This window comes from Schistocerca nitens, chromosome 6, assembly GCF_023898315.1.
Source record: "Schistocerca nitens isolate TAMUIC-IGC-003100 chromosome 6, iqSchNite1.1, whole genome shotgun sequence".
Classification (NCBI taxonomy): domain Eukaryota; kingdom Metazoa; phylum Arthropoda; class Insecta; order Orthoptera; family Acrididae; genus Schistocerca; species Schistocerca nitens.
In genome coordinates this window covers 453,922,707-453,943,703 of record NC_064619.1, presented here as the reverse complement: position 1 = coordinate 453,943,703, position 20,997 = coordinate 453,922,707, and the positions used below count along the sequence as shown (strand labels likewise).

Below are 20,997 nucleotides of genomic sequence, written 5' to 3'. Positions count from 1 at the left end.
AACAAACAACAGGTATATTTTTGGACCTAACCAAAGCCTTTGATATGGTAAACCACAAAACCCTATTGAAGAAGCTAGAGCACTATGGAATTAGGGGTTTGGCAAATGATTGAATTCGTTCATTTCTCAGTGACCGTAAACAAAAAGTATCTATCAGACATATAGATGATAAAGCACAAATAATCACAGAATATGTATCATCAGAAAGCCCAGTCACTTACGGGGTACCGCAAGGGTCGGTAATGGGACCCCTACTTTTCTTGTTATATATCAATGATTTGGATATACATATTGATACCCACAAAGTAATACTGTTTGCTGATGACACAGCAATACTAGTAAAAGCAGCAAAAAATGAAGATATACAAGAAGAAGTAAACACAGTTACAAAACATCTAAGTAACTGGACAGCAGAAAATCAGTTGATAATAAACTACAACAAAACAGTAGCCTTCAATTTCCATAACCACCAAAACACCACATTGATATATCCAGAAATAAAAATCAATCAACACCCTATTGCAAATGATGAGGCTACAAAATTTCTCGGCATCTGGATACAAAGAGACTTAAAATGGGACAAACACATAGAACAAATTAATGCCAAGCTGAGCACGGGCTGTTATCTTCTTAGGGTTCTCAAACGATGCATAAATGAACAGGAAATATTGTGTGCCTATTATGCGTACTTCAATGCCCATCTCAAGTATGGACTCATATTCTGGGGAAATTCCCCAGCAGCTCAAGGGACTTTCAGACTACAAAAAACAGCCATTAGGATTATGACAGGGAGTGGTGCTCGACAGTCCTGCAAACCAATATTTAAAGCACTGAATATACTACCTCTACCATGTATGTTTATTGTTGACACACTAATGTATGTATAAAAGTATATATATATCTAAAAACAAAGATGATGTGACTTACCAAACGAAAGCACTGGCACGTCGATAGACACACAAACAAACACAAACATACACACAAAATTCTACCTTTCGCAACCAACGGTTGCCTTGTCAGGAAAGAGGGAAGGAGAGGGAAAGACGAAAGGATTTGGGTTTTAAGGGAGAGGGTAAGGAGTCATTCCAATCCCGGGAGCAGAAAGATTTACCTTAGGGAGAAAAAAGGGACGGGTATACACTCGCACACACACACATATCCATCCACACATTTGGATGGATATGTGTGTGTGTGTGTGTGTGCGAGTGTATACCCGTCCCTTTTTCCCCCCTAAGGTAAGTCTTTCCGCTCCTGGGATTGGAATGACTCCTTACCCTCTCCCTTAAAACCCAAATCCTTTCGTCTTTCCCTCTCCTTCCCTCTTTCCTGACGAGGCAACCGTTGGTTGCGAAAGCTAGAATTTTGTGTGTATGTTTGTGTTTGTTTGTGTGTCTATCGACGAGCCAGCACTTTCATTTGGTAAGTCACATCATCTTTGTTTTTAGATATATTTTTTCCCACGTGGAATGTTTCCTTCTATTACATTCATATAAAAGTATATGATTGGAAATGATGATAATACTTTAAAAAACAAAGATATACATGAGTATAATACTCGAATAAAATATAACTTGCATGTACCCCCAGCCAATACCAGTTTGTATCAGAAAGGTACATGCTATCTGGGTATTAAACTCTACAATAGACTATCAAATAGTATAAAATGCTTACAAAATATTAGTGCTTTTGAAAGATCTGTCAGAGAATATCTACAGTATCAGAGAATATCTACAGTACCACTGTTTCTACTCAGTAAAGGAATACTTGGACCAGAATAACTGTTAAGAACTAAAGCTACTGTAATTTGTAACATTGTATCATTGTAAGAACTACAACTATTGAAATTGGTAGCATGCTGAAAAATGATTATTTAAATATGTATCATTTTGCACTTAGTAATAAGTCCAATATCATCCTGTACACTGTACTAAAATGATCAAAGGACTCAATAAATAAATAAATAAATAAATTATTCTTCAGGCCTTTATTATACTAGATTCGCCATTCATTTATTTGTACTCTTCGTTCATCTTAGCTTAACTGACTCGAGATCTATTGCAGCAAATACTTTTGGTAAACTGAAGTCACCTTGCATAACTCCTTTTACAATTTTGAAAGTTGCTCTCTTTTGGTGTAATTTAATGAAAGCTGTTGTCTTGTTGTATATATTCTTCAACAACTTGATGCAGGTAGATTGTATTCCTTAGTTCTGGAGTAATGCAAGAACAGATATAACTCTTCAAGTGTCAAACCTTTCTCATAGTCCATAAACCCCATACTAAGTCATTATATTGTCTAATGTATGGTATAAACCACCTATTTCAACTAAAATAATCAGTTTTTGAAAATATAATGTAATTGGATAGACAAAAAAATCTACTCACCAAGTGGCAGCAGGTGAAAACACATAAAAATGTTAAGGAGATCTGAAAGCTTTAGGAGCCAATGGCTCCTTCTTTTGGCACTACAGTTGAAGGATAAGGAAGAAGTTTGGAGGAAAAGGACAGTGAGATTTAGAAAATAGGGGAGTTATGGAGAAGTCAACCAGAGCCCCAGGTCAGGTGAGATGTGCCAGACAGGATGAGAAGGAGAGACAAGTTGTTGTGGACTGCCCCAGCCAAGATTTGAAAACCTGAGTGCCTAAAGGTGGAAGGTAGGGTAACAAAGAATAGAGATTACTGGCAAAATATTATGCAAAAGTTAGGAAGAGGGAAAAGTAAAGTATATTATATGTAATAGACAGGTGGGGTGGGGGGCAGAGAAAAAACAGACATGTCAAAAAATAAAAGATGTAGGAAACTAAAAGGAAGCACACAGAAAGGAATAGTTACTGAAAAGAAATGCTGAGACTGAAGAAATTAATGTAAATTATGGGCACGTGAGTGGTGAGAAACAAGGACATCTTGTAACGCCAGTTTCCACTAGTCACATTAGTATGAAGTATTAGATATAGAAAGGCTTCAATGAAAATTTTACCATATTAATTTGGTTTTTGTGTCTATTGTCAAAATGCTTGTCTAGAAAACGTTCTTCATAAAATGATTTCCCACATATTCCACATGTCCACTGAGAAGACCGATGTTGCTGTTTGGCAGACTGTTGAGGCCAATATATGTCTCTCACAGGATGAAAGGGACACTCGAGAGGAATTGAGACTTGATACTTCTCCAGCACTGGTATCCATTTCTGTAAAAAAAGAAAAAGTGCGAACTGTGACACATTGTTTTATAAATCACCTTCTGAAAAACCCATCACACGGGTATGAGGGAAGAATCAAAGCAAGATAAATAATGATAAAAATAATGAAGTAATATACATTAGTTGTATATTTTATGCTGAGTATTATCAATAATGTCACTATGTTTATGAGAATTTAATTCAGAGGTTTAGTTTCATTTTCTTAATTTTATACTTAAACTTGCTGCAAATGAATGTCTAATACAAATTGTAGGATGTCCAACTGAATCTTGGGGGACTCCATTCTGAGATTAGTGATGCAGTTTGCTAATAAGACCCTTTGAATTTTTTATGAAGTTATGACACTATCAGCCGAATAGGGATGTCATTAAAGCTAAACATTTTAGATTCCTACTCAGAATGTTATGTTCAAAAAACTCAAAGACTTTGACATAGTAAGAGAAATCATATACTTTTCTTTTTTAAGTCTAGCAAGACTTTATTTGGTAGAACACTTGTATCTTTCTATCCATAGAATTATTCATGTGACCTAAATGGAAGGCCTGGTAAAAATTGTGCTTGGAAACATGAGCCAATGTTCAGTTGTAAGCTATTTTCTTTTTTATTTTTGATTTGATAAAGATATAAAATGATTTTATAATAGGGGATTATTTGCCTTGGATGTCACTGCTGCATGCTGAACTTTCTCAGGAAATATGCCAATGGCAATTTACTTATTTTTATTTTATATACAAATCTGTTTATCCATTTGTGTATGTTTAACATTAGAAAGTGGAATGAGTGAATATGTTGAAGTTTATCCCAAACAAAGAAACAAAACAAAACAAAGATAATACATGAAAACACTTGGGGAAAATTCCAAAAGCTTGAAGGTCAGTTTTCAGCTGCAACAGTTTGTGTCATATCCCTCAGTTTTTTATTACATTTAATGATTAAACTCATGCAAAGCTTGATTATTCACTTTTGGTCTCTTGTTTTAAATAAATATTAAATGCATTGTCACTGCATGTAGTAAACTTGAGGAAGAACCTTTACTTACCTTCTGAACAACCTTCCGCACAACAGATGCGTGATCGCGTGGACATGATATCTTAAACACAGTAGGGCCAGGCCATGGTATTAATGCCAGCACGACAAGCGTGGTTACCTGAAATTAATGCAACCACAGTAGTGTGCAGATCCTTATACAGGTATATTTTTAATTTATAGAAAGAAGAAGAGCCAAAATTAAAATTCAGAAGAAATATTGTAATACAGAAAGCAACAGATGTATTTCTATGCCATACAATAAAAGATAAAAGTCATTTAATAGCTAGGAGATTAGAGGGTTCAAATTACTTAACAAGATTTCTCTACTTACACATGACCTCTCTGTGCACATTTTTAAGCAAACGTTATACGAATGGTTAATCACTCACTCATTATGTGAGTAGTATGAATTTTTTATTACTCCTGTGTCATACTGTATTTTTGTATTATTTTACATAGAGAAATTTCATATTCTAACAATATATACAGGGTGGTAAGAAATCCCCATTACAGACTTCTAGGACATGTAGAGGGTAGTGAGTGCAGAACATTTTGAATAGGAACCCATGTCTGGAATCATATCGTTTCCATTCTATGACAGTTTCAATTAAGATGTGTACCTCGTCAGCATCTGCTCAGGGCAAGAGAAACATCTCAGAGTCCCTGTCCTGGTGTGCAACAGTGCAGACACAATGATGTGTATTACATCAATCGATCCCCAGATGTCACCACTTATTGTATGCTTTGCTGTGAGACCGAGTCAATACCGGTGCATCGCCGATAGAGGAAAGGGAGCAGAAGAGCTGCTAGTCAGCTGTATCATGAATGTTTTCCACACCATCACATTCCATCAAAGAAACTGTTTGCCCAAGTTACACAATGGCTACGAGAAACGGGTACCTTCACCGTGAGGAGGCAGAACTGTGGTGCTCCACGGCGACACCGCACTTCCGAATTTGAAGAAGGTGTACTGCGTCGCATTGAAGATAGCCCATCAGCGAGTTCACAAACAATTGCACATGCAATGGCTGTTAGTCACAATACTGTCTTGGATGTCCTGCATGAGCAACAATTACATCCGTACCACTTCCAAAGGATACACGCTATGGGTCCAGCAGACTTTACTCAATGTGTCGCCTTCTGCACCTGGTTCCTGCACCGTTGCATTGCCGTGCCCCTGTTTCCACGTCAAGTTCTCTACACAGATGAATGTAGGTTCACAAGGGATTGTGTTCTGAATGCTAGAAATAGCCATGTCAGGGCAGACGGAAACCCTCGTGCCATGCGTGTTCAGGGATTTCAAGACAGGTTTGGAATTAACATGTGGGCAGGTATTCTGGATGGTCATGTAATTGGACCACATCTCCTTCCATCCAAGCTCATGGGTCCCGCATACTTAGTCTTCCTACGATACATAATGGACCAGTTCTTGGAAGCTGTGCCATGATGGAGCACCACCTCACTTTTCACTGGCTGTCCGGAGATATCTCAACAGATGGTATGGTGAAAGATGGATAGGCCGTGGTGGTCCAACTGTGTGGCCGCCACGATTGCCAGATTTAACTCCTATGGACTACTTCTTGTGGGGTCATATGAAGAGCCTAATTTATGAGACACCTGTAGAGACAGAGGAAGATCTGCTGGCATGAGTTCTGGCTGCTGCACAAGACATTGAAGAGACACCAAGTGGGATGGACAGAGTGTACCAGAACATGCTTCGGAGGTACAATGTGTGTAACAACATTGGTGGTTGCCACATTGAGGCGCTGTTGTAATGCATCGGTACATTGTGGCTGGTGCCGTAGATGCTGGGTTCTTGTTGTTGTCGACTAAAGTAAACCATAAGATGTAACCTGTAATGAAAATACGTAAGTAATAATGGAACGAGTCAGTATTATTTTCAAATGGATTGCAACAATTGTACTGCATCATGCCTAAGTGTGGATGAGATAATCATCTGCACTGAAACTGTCGTGGAATGGAAACAATAAGTTTCTGGACATGGGTTCCCATTCAAAATGTTATGTACTCACTACCCTCTACATGACCTAGAAGTTTGCAACGGGAATTTCTGACCACCCTGTATGATTCAGTCCCCCTATGAACCATGGACCTTGTCGTTGGTTGGGAGGCTTGCGTGCCTCAGCGATACAGATAGCCATAACATAGGTGCAACCACAACAGAGGGTTATCTGTTGAGAGGCCAGACAAATTTGTGGTTCCTGAAGAGAGGCAGCAGCCTTTTTAGTAGTTGCAGGGGCAGCAGTCTGGATGATTGACTGATCTGGCCTTTTAACATTAACCAAAATGGCCTTGGTGTGCCGGTACTGCGAATGGCTGAAAGCAAGGGGTAACTGCAGCTATAATTTTTCCCAAGGCATGCAGCTTTACTGTATGGTTAAATGATGATGGCATCCTCTTGGATAAAATATTCTGGAGGTAAAATAGTCCCCTATTTGGATCTCTGGGCAGGGACTACTCATGAGGACGTCATTATCAGGAGAAACAGAACTGGTGTTCTACGGATCAGAGCATGGAATATCAGGTCCCTTAATCGGGCAGGTAGGTTAGAAAATTTAAAAAGGTAAATGGATATGTTAAACTGGATACAGGGTTATAAAAACAAAATTAAATAGGGGTAATGCAGGAGCAGGTTTAATAATGAATAAAAAAATAGACGGGTAAGCTACTACAAACAGCATAGTGAGCACATTATTGTAGCCAAGATAGAAGCTCACACTTACCACAGTAGTACAAGTTTAGATGCCAACTAGCTCTGCAGACAACAAAGAGATTGAAGAAATTTATGATGAGATAAAAGAAATTATTCAGATAGTGAAGGGGGACGAAAATTTAATAGTCATGGGAGACTGGAATTCGATAGTAGGAAAATGAAGAGAAGGAAACATAGTAGGTAAGTATGGAATGGAGATAAGAAATGAAAGAGGAAGCTGTCTGGTAGAATTTTGCACAGAGCATAACTTAATCATAGCTAACACTTGCTTTAAGAATCATGAAAGGAGGTTGTATATGTGGAAGACACTGGAAGGTTTCAGATAGATTACAGAATGTAGATTAAAACTGAAGAAACTGCAAAACGGTGGGAATTTTAAGGAGATGGGACCTGGATAAACTGAAAGAACCAGAGGTTGTAGAGAGTTTCAGAGAGAGCATTAGGGAACGATTGGCAAGAACAGGGGAAAAAAAATACAGTAGAAGAAGGATGGGTAGATTTGAGAGATAAAATAGTGAAGGCTCGGAGGAGCAAGTAGGTAAAAAGACGAGGGCTAGTAGAAGTCCTGGGGTAACAGAAGAGATATTGAATTTAATTGATCAAAGGAGAAAATATAAAAATACAGTAAATGAAGCAGGCAAAAAGAAATGCAAACGTCTCAAAAATGAGATTGACAGAAAGTGCAAAATGATGAAGCAGGGATGGCTGGAGGACAAATGTAAGGATGTAGAGGCATATATCAGTAGGGGTAAGATAGATACTGCCTACAGGAAAATTAAAGATACCTTTGGAGAAAGAGAACCATTTGTATGAATATCAAGAGCTCAGATGGAAAACCAGTTCTAAGTAATGAAGGGAAAGCAGAAAGGTAGAAGGAGTATATAGAGGGTCTATCCAAGAGTGATGTACTTGAATGCAATGGAAATGGAAGATGATGTAGGTGAAGATGAAATGGGAGATATGACACTGCATGAAGAATTTGACAGAGCACTGAAGGACCTAAGTCGAAACAAGGCCCCAGGAGTAGACAACATTCCATTAGAACTATTGATAGCCTTGGGAGAGCCAGCCCTGACAAAACTCTACCATCTGGGGAGCAAGATGTATGAGACAGGTGAAATACCCCCAAGCTTCAAAAAGAATATAATAATTCCAATCTCAAAGAATTCCATAACCATCAGTTTAATAAGTCACGGCTGCAAAATACTTTTTTTTCTTTAGAGACAAATGGAAAAACTGGTAGGAGCCGACCTTGGGGAAGATCAGTTTGGATTCCGTAGAAATGTTGGAACACATGAGGCAATACTGACCATACGATTTATCTTAGAAGATAGATTAAGGAAAGGTAAACCTACATTTCTAGCATTTATAGACTTAGAGAAAGCTTTTGACAATGTTGACTGGAATACTCTCTTTCAAATTCTGAAGGTGGCAGGGGTCAAATACATAGAGCAAAAGGCTCTTTACAATTTGTACAGAAACCAGATGGCTGAGGGGCATGTAAGGAAAGCAGTGGTTGGGAATGGAGTGAGACAGGGTTGTAGTCTATCCCCAATGTTAATCAGTCTATACATTGAGCAAGCAGTAAAGGAAATGAAATAAAAATTTGGAGTAGGAATTAAAATCCTTGGAGAATAAATAAAAACTTTGAGGTTTGCCAATGACATTGTAATTCTTTCAGAGAAAGTAAAGGACCTGGAAGAGCAGTTGATTGGAATGGACAGTGCCTTGAAAGGAGGCTATAAGATGAACATCAACAAAAGCTAAAAGAGGATAATGGAATGTAGTCAAACTAAATCAGGTGATGCTGAGGGAAGTAGATTAGGAAATGAGATACTTAAAGTAGTAGATTACTTTTGCTATTTGGGGAGGAATATAACTGATGATGTTCAAAGTAGGTAGGATATAAAATGTAGTCTAGCAATGGCAAGAAAAGCATTTCTGAAGAAGAGAAATTTGTTAGTAAAAGAACTTTGACAGATAAGTCCAAATGGAGGATTTCTTTGTAATCATAAATCAATTATCTTTCAAATTAAAAATAAAAAAACCAACAAAATATGTAGAATTGTTCCAGAGATACAACATTTTAAATATTTTTCCAAAATTCGCATCTTCAAAATGGTATGCGCAGTGTTATCTTTGGAGAGCTGTATCTTGGAACTGAAAATTTTTTGGAGAAAACAAAAAGTACATGTTCCTTACTTATTCCTTCATTTTAACATATGCTAAGTTCAATAACATCTGAGACTATGAAGGTAAGACTTTTTCCTGGCCTGCCTGAATTGATATGGACTATGCCTATGACTTTCAAAATGATGGAGCACAGCAATCAGTCATCCTTCCCTTTCAGGCTTTATTAAAGCAAATCTAGATTTTTGGCTAGTAACTAGCTATTATCAATGCAGTATTTCAGAGTTTTAGTACATCCTAGTATGTCAGTCCCCTCTTGTTTGGGCTCATGTCATAGGAATGAACTGTTTATGTGTACACAAAAATGAGGAAATTACTTTTGACACCATATCACACCACTGATGCTGCCTTGAAATGCACTATATAACACCATTGCTAGTTATGAACAACCATCACCCATAGCAATATAGCCCATCAGCCAGTCAGTATACCCAGTGATAGACCCAGTGACACATGATTACATATAACTTAAATTATGAGACAGGTATACTGGAATTCTGAAACTTCATGTACTCATTAACACACCAAAAACTTTCATTTACCAGTATTAACATTTTTAAGTTCATTCTTAGAAATGCACAACTTTGGCACCCTTTTAATTCTTAAAGAAAGAGCTAAAAAGAATTTTGGGATGATAAATTGCACTTTTGTGAAGCTGGGCTTTCTTATATGCTTCTCTATGAAACTCATTTCTGTGTCTTGTTGGATGGTCATGGAACTCATTTTTTATAGATGAAATCTGGGAGTGAGGTTACAAAAAGCAGGTACTTCTGCTAGATGACATTTCGGTTTTTGACCTAAAGTGATGAAAAAGTGGCCCTGTTACTCAGACATCAATAAGACATAGCACTCCAAAATAATGAGGAGATGTTTAGCTACAGCATTAAACAAGAATTACAGTTAATTCAGTTTATTACATCAAACTGTACATTACATCATCTGACAAATGTTGACAGTATCAGACTATTAACTTGACAAATCTGTGCAAAGGATGAGGGGTCTGATTCTAATAATCATGTCTCAGTATAAAAAAATAATATCCAAAAAGTTGTACAGTGTTTGATGGAATGTTAGTATTAAAAGACAGATAGCACTACAGAAGTGTATGTATTTGCATCTGTGGCCGATATTGAAAGCAAAGTGAACACAAAGTCTGCAAGCAAATCTTCAAAGTGAAGATTGAAAATTATTGAAACCCAATGATAATTATCTGACTGTCCCTATGATTTATCTTGTTATCACAGCTAGATCTCACCATATTTATCCGTATGTGGAGAGTGAAGTGGCTGCAAAATCAGTAATTGGCTTTGCACCAATAATATGTGCCTGTGGCTAAGTGCAACTCTGCTCAAGATATTCTAAGTTCTCCAGTTCACCTTCTCAGGTAGACAGCTGGCTGTTTGGCAGGAGCAATGCGGAGAAGTAGTCTGGCGATGGAGTCGGAGTCTTGTGATGAAGGCTGGTGACGAAGTGATTTTGTTCCACCTGCTTTTGAAAAGGAAGACTCGGGTTTTCACTTTTTTGTTTACCTGAGCTACAGATATTCTGTGTGCTGATCAGTACAAGGTGCCGTAAAAGAAAATAGTCCCCTCTCCATCTCTGATTCTGAAATCAGTAATCAGTTAACCAGTAAATGTTTCCTAACATTTGGTGCTGAAAAACTGCATTCTGCTCTTCCTCTGTCTTTTTCTGCAGCCAATGAGATACATCCTTGGCAGCACAGCTGTGTCTATCTTTCTGTCTCCTACGCTATTCACATTTTCCAGTCCTGACAGTGTTACATTGTGCTGTACATTCAGTTTTTGCGGTGCCAGAGTTTGGTGGCATCTCACCCTCACAGAGGTGGTTTCACTACAGGTTCTCATTCCATGTTTCGATCTTCATCTCCTGGAGGTGGTGTATTTAAAAGAAAGCCCTGCTTTCTATGTCTTATTTGCAAAAGCATCTTTCCAGACTTTGCTAAAAATGGCCATTCTCTTCCTTCCACATTCAAGTCATAAAACAGTTTCTGCTGGTGCCCCTACACAAGGGAAGCCGGTCAGCCAAGTGGTGTTGAACTGTGTAGTTCATGGCTGGCCCCTTCCAGGAACTCATCCTGGGGTAGGCCTCACCTGTTGACCTGCGTGACCTAACCACACCTGCTCACTTGCAGCTCAACTTGATTCATTTTCAAAGTAGCCTCTTATTTAGACTGAACCATGCAATACAGTATAAGAGGGTTGGGTTGTTTGGGGGAAGAGACCAAACAGAGATGTCATCGGTCTCATCGGATTAGGGAAGGATGAGGAAGGAAGTCGCCCATGCCCTTTCAGAGGAACCATCCCTGCATTTGCCTGGAGTGATTTTGGGAAATTACGGAAAATCTAAATCAGGATGGCCGGACATGGGATTGAACCTTTGTCCTTCCGAATGTGAGTCCAGTGTGCTAACCACTGCGCCACCTTGCTTGGTATGGAAACTACATTGATTAGCTACTGGCAATCACACGTTCTGTATATATCTCATAAGTCACTGGGGATTAATTGTTCTGATATGATTAGTCTTTTTCAACTCTGCTTTTATATTAGGGGGGCAGTTTTGGGAAAAACTGTCACATAACATTTTCATAGATATAAATGGATGGAAGAGTCATAACTTTAAATTAATTGTAAGTTTCCCTACAGGGCTCTCCATGTGCACCACTTTTCATTGTTCTTATTGATTGGTTTTCAACACTAAATAAATATATTGCCAAACTTGAATTATCCCCAAAAAATTTACAAACAGAGATGAAGGATTTACAGACTTCACTTTTTAGGTGATCCATTGCTACTTCCACCAGTCAATTATATAGTGATGTAAATGCAGGGGGGGGGGGGGGGGTTGACAGACATATGTAAACACAATGAGAAATACACTGTTGAATTAAATGCAGATGCTAGCCAAGCTGCATATGGCGCTGCTACATTTGGCCACAAACGTCACTTGTGCAAAGTCCTCAATATGTTGCATGTGTCAGACAAATCATAATGGCGTTCTGTGTAGAGGCTCCTTTCGGATTATTATTCATATTTCCTTGTTTCTTGGCCGTGTGGGGTAGCCGCGTGGTCTTTGGCGTCTTGTCACGGTTCGCGCGGGTCCCCCCCATTGGAGGTTCGAGTCCTCCCTCGGGCATGGATGTGTGTGTTGTCCTTAGCATAAGTTAGTTTAAGTTAGATTAAGTATTGTGTAAGCTTATGGACTGATGACCTCAGCAGTTTGGTCCCATAAGACCCTATCACAAATTTCCAATTTTCCTTGTTTCTTTGTTAGAGCATCATACACTGAGGGATAAAAGTCATGGGATACGTCATAATATAGGGCCTGACCTCCTTTTGCTCAGTGTGGTGCAGCAACTCGACTCGACATGGCATGGACTCAACAAGTCGCTGGAACTCCTCTACAGAAATATTGAGCCATGCTGCCTCTATAGCCATCCACAATTGTCGAAGTGTTGCCGGTGCAGGATTTTGTGGACGAAATGACCTCTCAATTACATTCCATAGGGACCGAGCGAGATGGCTCAGTGGTTAGACACTGGACTCGCATTCGGGAGGATGACGGTTCAATCCTGCGTCCGGCCATTCTGACTTAGGTTTTCCGTGATTTCCCTAAATCACTCCAGGCAAATGCCGGGATAGTTCCTCTGAAAGGGCCGGCCCACTTCCTTCCCCATCCTTCCCTAATCCGATGAGACCGATGACCACGCTGTCTGGTCTCCTTCCCCAAACCAACCAACAACGTTCCATAGGTGTTCAACGGGTGGCTAAATCATTTGCTCAAATTATGCAGAATATTATCCAAATAGTTGCCAACAATTGTGGCACTTTGTTATCCATAAAAATTCCATCGTTGTTTGGAAACATGAAGTCCATTATTGGCTGCAAATGGTCTCCAGGTAGCCAAACATAACCATTTCCAGTCAATGATCAGTTCAGTTGGATAAGAGGACCCAATCCATTCCATGTAAACACATCCCACACCATTATGGAGCCACCTCCAGCTTGCACTATGTCTTGTTGGTAACTTGGGTCCCTGGCTTTATTGGGTTGGCACCACACTCAAACCCTACCATCAGTTCTTACCAACTAAAATCGAGACTCACCTGATGAGGAAATGGTTTTCCAGTTGTCCACTGTCCAGTGGCAGCTCGTAGGTATACATTCTGGGTCTTCACAAATTCTTAAATTCAGATAAATGTGAAGGTGTGAAATTAATAGCATCTGTTGTATAACATTTATGCTTATCAAAATATTTATACAACTTCAGCTGCTGTCAGTAACAATAATAATAATAATAATAATAATAATAATAACAGTAATAATTATAATATGCATAACTTGTCTAAAAACGGAATAACTGTTTTTGTGGAATTTTGTTGTTTTGTACATAATTAAAACAGTTTATCGCAAGAAAAATATAATGTTTAAGCTTTTGCTACTCTCTGTTTTGCAATTTTGTGTAAGTGGGAATTTTCTTGCTTTTTCTCTTTTTTGGGACAAATGTACAAGATAGTTAATTCATGTAATAATCAGTCGTACTTCCAACATTGATTTTTGTGGTTTTTCTCACGCAGTGGTGCTTGTATGTTATAACTGACAACTCTACACAAATTCTACCGCTGTCGGTCATTAAGTGAAGGCAGTCAGACACAGCATTTCTGTGGTGAGAGATAATGCCTGCAATTTGGTATTCTTGGCATACTCTTGACACTGTGGATCTCGGAATATTGAATTCCCTAACGATTTGCGAAACTGAATGTCCCATGTATCTGGCTCCAACTACCATTCCATGTTCAAGGTCTGTTAGTTCCTGTCGTGTAGTCGTAATTGAAAACCTTCCCACATGACTCACCCAAGTAAAAATGACAGCTCTGCCGATGCACTGCCCTTTTATACATTGTGTGCGCTATGCTGCCGCTATCTGTATATGTGCTTATCGCTATCCCAGTGTACATTTGCATCAACTGCTTCACTGATCTGTGCACAAAAGTTTGAAAATTGAAACTCTTGCAGTTTTCTGCTCGTGTTTTATCTGGAGCTTTGGATACATATATCTCTTTGACGCAGCTGGTATGTATCTCATTTTTTTATGTAACTGACTACAGACACGAGCGCTGTTAACCACTACTGTAGATTTGACCATATCCTTGAGGCCTCATCAGCATAATTCTGACATTTTGAACGCTTCTCATTTTCAGATGACAGTAAAATCCACTGAAAGTCATAACTTTCACTCACAAAAGTACTCCACGACTTCTATTTGCACTGTGAATGTAACAGAATGAGATTTACAAATAAAATGGCATCGTACAACAGGTTTCACAGTTATTCCTATTCCACCAATAGATGTTCCTTTATTTATGCCCTGATTCTATAACTGGCCCCTGACAGAGAGAGAGAGATTGAAACATAGTTATTTCTAAACATAAATTATCGAAAAACAGATAGTTAGGACAGTTATGCACGTTGGCATGTTGACAAATGCTTCATTGAGAAAGTTTATTATAACTGTAAAACTGACTCATGCAACACTGTAGACAGAAGTAGCAATCACGATCCATGAAACATGCAGACAGATCATAACTAATGTCATCTTGACATATAAGAAATATCTTCAAGCCAATGCCATAAAAAATTACATAATAATTGCTGTTCTCAGTCAACTCAGTGGCAATGAAACTGAAGATACTCTGTATCTGTATCCCCAACTTAGTGTGGTAACTCAAGGATACAGACTGTCTTCTGCAGTTAATATCTACATGATTTAAAATAACTGCCATGTTAAGTTTCTTCCAAGTTGAATAGAAACTTGTAGAAAATATGTAAATCCTTGAGGTGGGTTCAGCCATGTGTTGAATAGATGTTCTTCCTCCGTGCACATTGGTCATTTTCCTTGTGGATATGCATAACACAATGGAAACTATAGGTTGGAATATCAGCAATATAAGGAACAAGATAGATTGCTGTTCACCATAAATATGACACATTGAGTTGCAGACAGGTACAACGAAAAGACTGTTACACATTTAACTTTCAGCTAAATGATTCTTCAGAAAAGAATCATACACACATTAATTAACACTAGCAAGCACACCTCACACACACATGATCGCCATCTCTAATAGCTCAGATCAGATAGCAACTGTTATGTTGAACAGAAGCAGCAATATTTGGGAGGGGTTGTTGATGTATATCAGTAGAATGTAGATGAGTTTAATGGATGCATGAATAGTGTAGGTGAGTGTAATGTATGCTTGTACAGTGCATTGTTATGTTCGCGTTGTATGATAATTATGAGAGTAGGGAGCGGGTGAAACCTGGTACCAGCACATAGCCTGCTCCTTTGTCAAAGAGCACCAAGGGGGCCACGATTTTAACATCCCCATCAGATGGACAATCACCAACAACAGTATCAAATTTCCTCACTTCATGAGACACTGCAAATACAATTGGAATTTAATGCAGGACATTGGCGAAAATACTGTTTACCTGAGATTCACATCTCTCCTCCTCTTGCCAGCAAATTACTTTTAATGAAAATTTTATCCACTACCGAGATTCAAATTGGCTTACCTCTGAGTTGAGTGCAAGTACCCTCAACTACAGAGATGCATAATTTAATTGTAATTTAGTTTATTAATCTTTACGTCATATGTGTGCTTTCATTAGACTTCATTGGGATGTGAGGATTTTGAGACAGAAAGAGGCCTGAGGCAAAGAGAGTTCAATCAGCAAAATTGTTCTCAGCAGTCCTTGGGGAAGTTTTCAGTTCTTTAAACCGAAAAAGCAAATAAGTGTTGAAGGAACATACCAAAACCACCTTCGTTTTGATAGTGATAATGTAGTGTTTGTCGCATGAACAGATAAACTCCAATAATAAACGAAACAACTTTATACAGAAAGTCTGAAAGCAGGTATGAAGTTAAATGTAACAAAACTAAAGTAATGTATATCTGCACACTGAAAAAAAAAATTGACCAGCAGTGGATGGCAAATGGCTGACGTCACTGACATCTCACAGGTTTTTGCCAATTTAAATCACAACCTCATGGAATTGATAGATATCTGCAGATGAAGAATCGGTTTTCTGTAGCCTCAGCATTAATCACGACATGTATTTCACCCAAAAATGTAGATGCATGGTATGGCAGTTTATCTGGCCATTATTTGTAAATGTGGGTTCATCACTAAACAAGATACATGATACATCTGGAGTATCCTGACTCAATGCCCATTTGCAGAAGTTAACATGATTCTCATAATCATTTCCATGTAGCAATTGATGGAGAGAGATGTGGTAGGGATGGAGAACGCCTGACTCATGCCACTTCCTCATGCAACTGCGCAGGATGTCATGTGCACATCAACTGCAACAGCAGCAAGTTTAATTCCCCCTCTTCTATCGTCGCTTGTTCCATTCTTTTAGGTTGTCTAGGTCTTACACTACTACTTTCACTAACTGGTGACTTACTTGACTTAGTTCCTGTCGTTCCCTCTGGAACATAGGGCCGTGACGAAATTCCTCAACCTGGTACGATTTCTAGCGAGTCTCTTCACTTCACTCCAGGTTTTCCCATCCTCTGCAGCTTCTCTCTCGATCGTCCTTTTCCACGTCTGTTTAGGAAGACCGCGTTTTCTAACTCCTTCTGCTTCTTTTGCAGAGGACCGCGTGGAAGGTGACACGATATGTTTCAGACACCATTTCTCAACAGTGGAAGCGTTTAAGACATTGTTTCATGCGTACTATGCTCATATGAACCATGATTAACTGTAAATGCTACGTTTGTGAATGTCAGCAAGCCACATAATTCTACTATAAGGGGCATTCAAAAAGAAACGAGCCAGAGGCATAATAACAGAAACCAATTCCTGTATCTTAGAAGTATTGACCCTGGCTGCTGAGACACTTGTCCCACTGTGACACAAGGCGATGAATGGCTGTCTCATAAAATTCTTGTGGCTGCGATGTTAATCGCTCCACAGAGCCTTTTTAAGGGGACCAAAAATGGCTTAATCACAGGGAGAGAGGTCCAGACTGTATGGAGGGTGGCCGAGAACCTCCCATTTGAATTTCTGCAGAAGTGCTGCGTCTGTGTTGGACGTATGAGGCTTTGCATTGTCTTGGAGCGGAATGACCCCACGGATGAGATTGCCTGGTCGTTTTGGTTTGATCGCTTGGCAAAGGGTGCTCAAGGTTTGAGAGTAACGCTGGGCATTCACTGTAGTCCCATGCTGCAGGAAATGAATCAGATGGTGTGGGGGGTGGGGGGGGGGCTTAAAAAGGCACTGAGGGGCAAACGATTCACCTCGGACGACGACATCCAGCTGTACCTGCGGAAATGGTTAACATCGCAGCCCCGGGAATTTTATGAGACAGCCATTCACTGCCTTGTGTCACAGTGGGACAAGTGTCTCAGCAGCCAGGGTCAATACTTCTAACATACAGGAACTGGTTTATGTAATTATGCCTCTTTTTGAACGCCCCTTATAAACAAAACTGTACTCCTGTGGACAGGCCCAGAGCTCTCCTTGATGATCTTATTATCTGAGAGTTAGAAAAAAGCTGCGCTTCAATAAAAGAATATTAAATGTTCTAGATGTCACACAGAATGTGCTACAAGATTCTGTGTTTGGACCTTTATTTTTCTCAGTACACTGAGGTGACAAAAGTCATGGGATAGCGATATGCACATATACATATGGCGGTAGTATCGCGTACACAAAGTATAAAAGGGCAGTGCATTGGTGGAGCTGTCTTTCGTACTCAGGTGATTCATGTGAGAAGGTTTCCGACGTGATTAAGGCTGCACGACGGAAATTAAAAGACTTTGAACGCGGGATCGTTGTTGGAGCTAGACGCTTGGAACATTCCATTTCGGAAATCGTTAGGGAATTCAATATTCCGAGATACACAGAGCCAAGAGGGTGCCAAGAATAGCCAATTTGAGACATTATCTCTCACCACCGACAATGCAGTGGCCAACGGCCTTCACTTAATGAGCGAGAGCACCAGCGTTTGCTCGGAGTTGTCAGTGCTAACAGCAACAGCAACACTGCGTGAAATAACCGCATAAATCATCGTTGGACGGACGACGAACGTATCCGTTAGGACAGTGTGGCGAAATTTGGCGTTAATGGGCTATGGCGCCAGACAACAGACGGGAGTGTCTTTGCTAACAGCATAACATCGCCTGAAGTGCTTCTCAGGGGCTCATGACCATATCGGCTGGACGCTAGACGACTGGAAAACCGTGGTCACGAGAGATGAGCGCCGATTTCAGTTGGTAAGAGCAGCTGGTATGGTTGGAGTGTGTCGCAGACCCCACGAAGCCCTGGACCTACGTTGTCAACAAGGCACAGTGCAATCTTGTGGTCTCCCCAAAATGGTGTGGGCTGGGTTTACATGGAATATATTGGGACCTGCGGCCCAACTGAACCGATCATTGACTAGAAATGGTTATATTCTGCTACTTGGAGACCATCTGCAGACATTTATGGACTTCATGTTCACAAACAATGATTACACTTTTCTGGAAGACAGTGCGCCAAGTCAGATCATTCTGGACATTTCGAGCGAATGCTAATGTGGTGTGAGGTACTGCTGACAGATGGTTAATTCGGTACGTGTATCGTGAGAAAGACCACCTGAATTGTGGTCCTTTTCTGCGATTGGCTGTGCGCCAAAGAGATAAACCTCTGCTATTAATTTTAGAAAACTAACCAGTGAATCACTTGCATTTCATGCATTGAAGTGCCAAAGAAACTGGTATAGGCAGGCAGCATATGGCGCTGCGGTCGGCAACGCCTACATAGGATAACAAGTGCTTGATGCAGTTGTTAGATCGATTAATGCTGCTACAATGGCAGATTAAAATAAGATTTAATGGAATTTGAATTGGTGTTATACTCGGCGCACAAGCGATGAAACACAACATCTCCGATGAAGCAATGAAGTGGGGATTTTCCCATATGACCATTTCACGAGTGTACCGTGAATGTCAGGAATCCGGTAAAACACCAAGTCTCTGACATCGCTGAGGCCGGAAAAAGATCCTGCAAGAACGAGACGAATGACGACTGAAAATCGTTCAACGTGCAGAAGTGCAACCCTTCCGCAAATTGGTGCAGATTTCAATGCTGGACCATCAACAAGTGTCAGTGTGCGAACCATTCAACGAAACATCATCGATACGGGCTTTTGGAGTTGAAGGCCCACTCATGCACCCTGATGACTGCATAATACTAAGCTTTACGCGCCACCTGGGCCCGTCAACACCGACATTGGACTGGAAATATGTTGCCTGGTCGGACAAGTCTCGTTTCAAATTGTATAGAGCGGATGGAAGTATATGGGTATGGCGACAACCTCATGAACCCATGGAGCTTGCATGTCAGCAAGGGACTGTTCCAGCTGGTGGAGGCTCTGTAATGATGTGGGGCGTGTGCAGTTGGAGTGATATGGGATCCCTGAAACGTCTAGATACGACTCTGACAGGTGACACATACTTAAGCATTCTGCCTGTTCACCTACAACCATTCATGTTCAAATGGCTCCAAGCACTATGGGACTTAACATCTGAGGTCATCAGTCCCCTAGACTTAGTACTACTTAAACTAACTAACCTAAGGACATCACACACATCCATGCCCGAGGCAGGATTCGAACCTGCGACCGTAGCAGCAGCTCTGTTCCGGACTAAAGCGCGTAGAACCGCTTGGCCACAACGGCTGGGTCATCCATACATGTCCATTGTGCATTCCGAAGGACTTGGGCAATTCCAACAGGACAATGCGATGCCCCACATGTCCAGAATTGCTCCAGGAACACTCTTCTGAGTTTAAACACTTCCGCTGGTCAACATATTCCCCAAACATAAACATTATTGATCACATCTGGGATGGCTTGCAACGTGCTGTTCAGAAGAGATCTTCACCCACTCGTACTCTTACGAATTTATGGACAGCCCTGCAGGATGCATGGTGTCAATTCCATCCAGCACTATTTCAGATATTAGTCGAGTCCATGCCACGTCGTGCTGCGGCACCTCTGCGTGCTCGCGGGGGGCCTAACACGATGTTAGGCAGTTGTACCGGTTTCTTTGGCTCTCAGGGTTCGGAATTTTGGGCCCTTATTTGGAAGGCTGATGAAGTTAATGCGGAAATGGACTAGATTTTCGCTTATACCTTTCGACTAGGGCGCCTTACGTCAAATTTTTACATTTACCCTTCTCGATCATCGCTGAAAGTTTGTAACATCATCTCGGAATCGTCGTGTATATTTTCGATATACTTTGTGTAAATCGCGGGTAAAAACAGCAAATAATCTTTTCAGTTTACATATTACAGATGATCACAACGACAGATTTTCTGTTAAACCTCATGGCATTCATCTCGGCTCAGAATTAACGTGGAAAAACCATACTGAATAAACACTGATGAGCCGGAACGAGATGGCCACGTGCTTAATAGCGTGTTGATCCACATTTGGAAAGCAATACAGCAGTGATTGGGCATGGCCTGGATTTGACAATTCCTAGGTAGGTTTTCGGAGGTACGTGGCATGAGATGTCCATGCACAGGTCACGCAATTCCCGTGAATTACGAGTTGATGGTTTGTGGGAGAGGTCCTGGTTCAATGTCATGTACCTCAAACCACTAAAGTACAGTTTTTAGCCTTGTGACACAGATAGCTACCCTGCTGGAAGATGCACCGGGGAAGACATTAAGCATGAAGCTCCACAATAAAGTTCACGTAGTCCACAGCTGCCACGGTATCTTCGATGATTATCACAAGTCCCATCGAAGCTGGGGCGAATGTCTCCCACA

General features: G+C 40.3%; 1 protein-coding gene across 2 annotated transcripts in view; it reads right to left on the bottom strand.

Moving 5' to 3' along the window:
- Positions 1-20,997, bottom strand: part of LOC126263049 (uncharacterized) — a 161,513-nt gene that overhangs the window by 111,893 nt on the left and 28,623 nt on the right. For both annotated transcript variants that reach the window (XR_007546806.1, XM_049960024.1), the window contains exons 2-3: positions 4,238-4,345; positions 2,977-3,186 (exon numbers count right to left, since the gene is read on the bottom strand). Coding sequence is in view for 1 of the 2 variants with exons in the window: in XM_049960024.1 (XP_049815981.1) it covers positions 2,977-3,186; positions 4,238-4,345 (318 nt within the window). In the remaining variant the exon portion in view is untranslated. The remainder of the gene's footprint in view (positions 1-2,976; positions 3,187-4,237; positions 4,346-20,997) is intronic.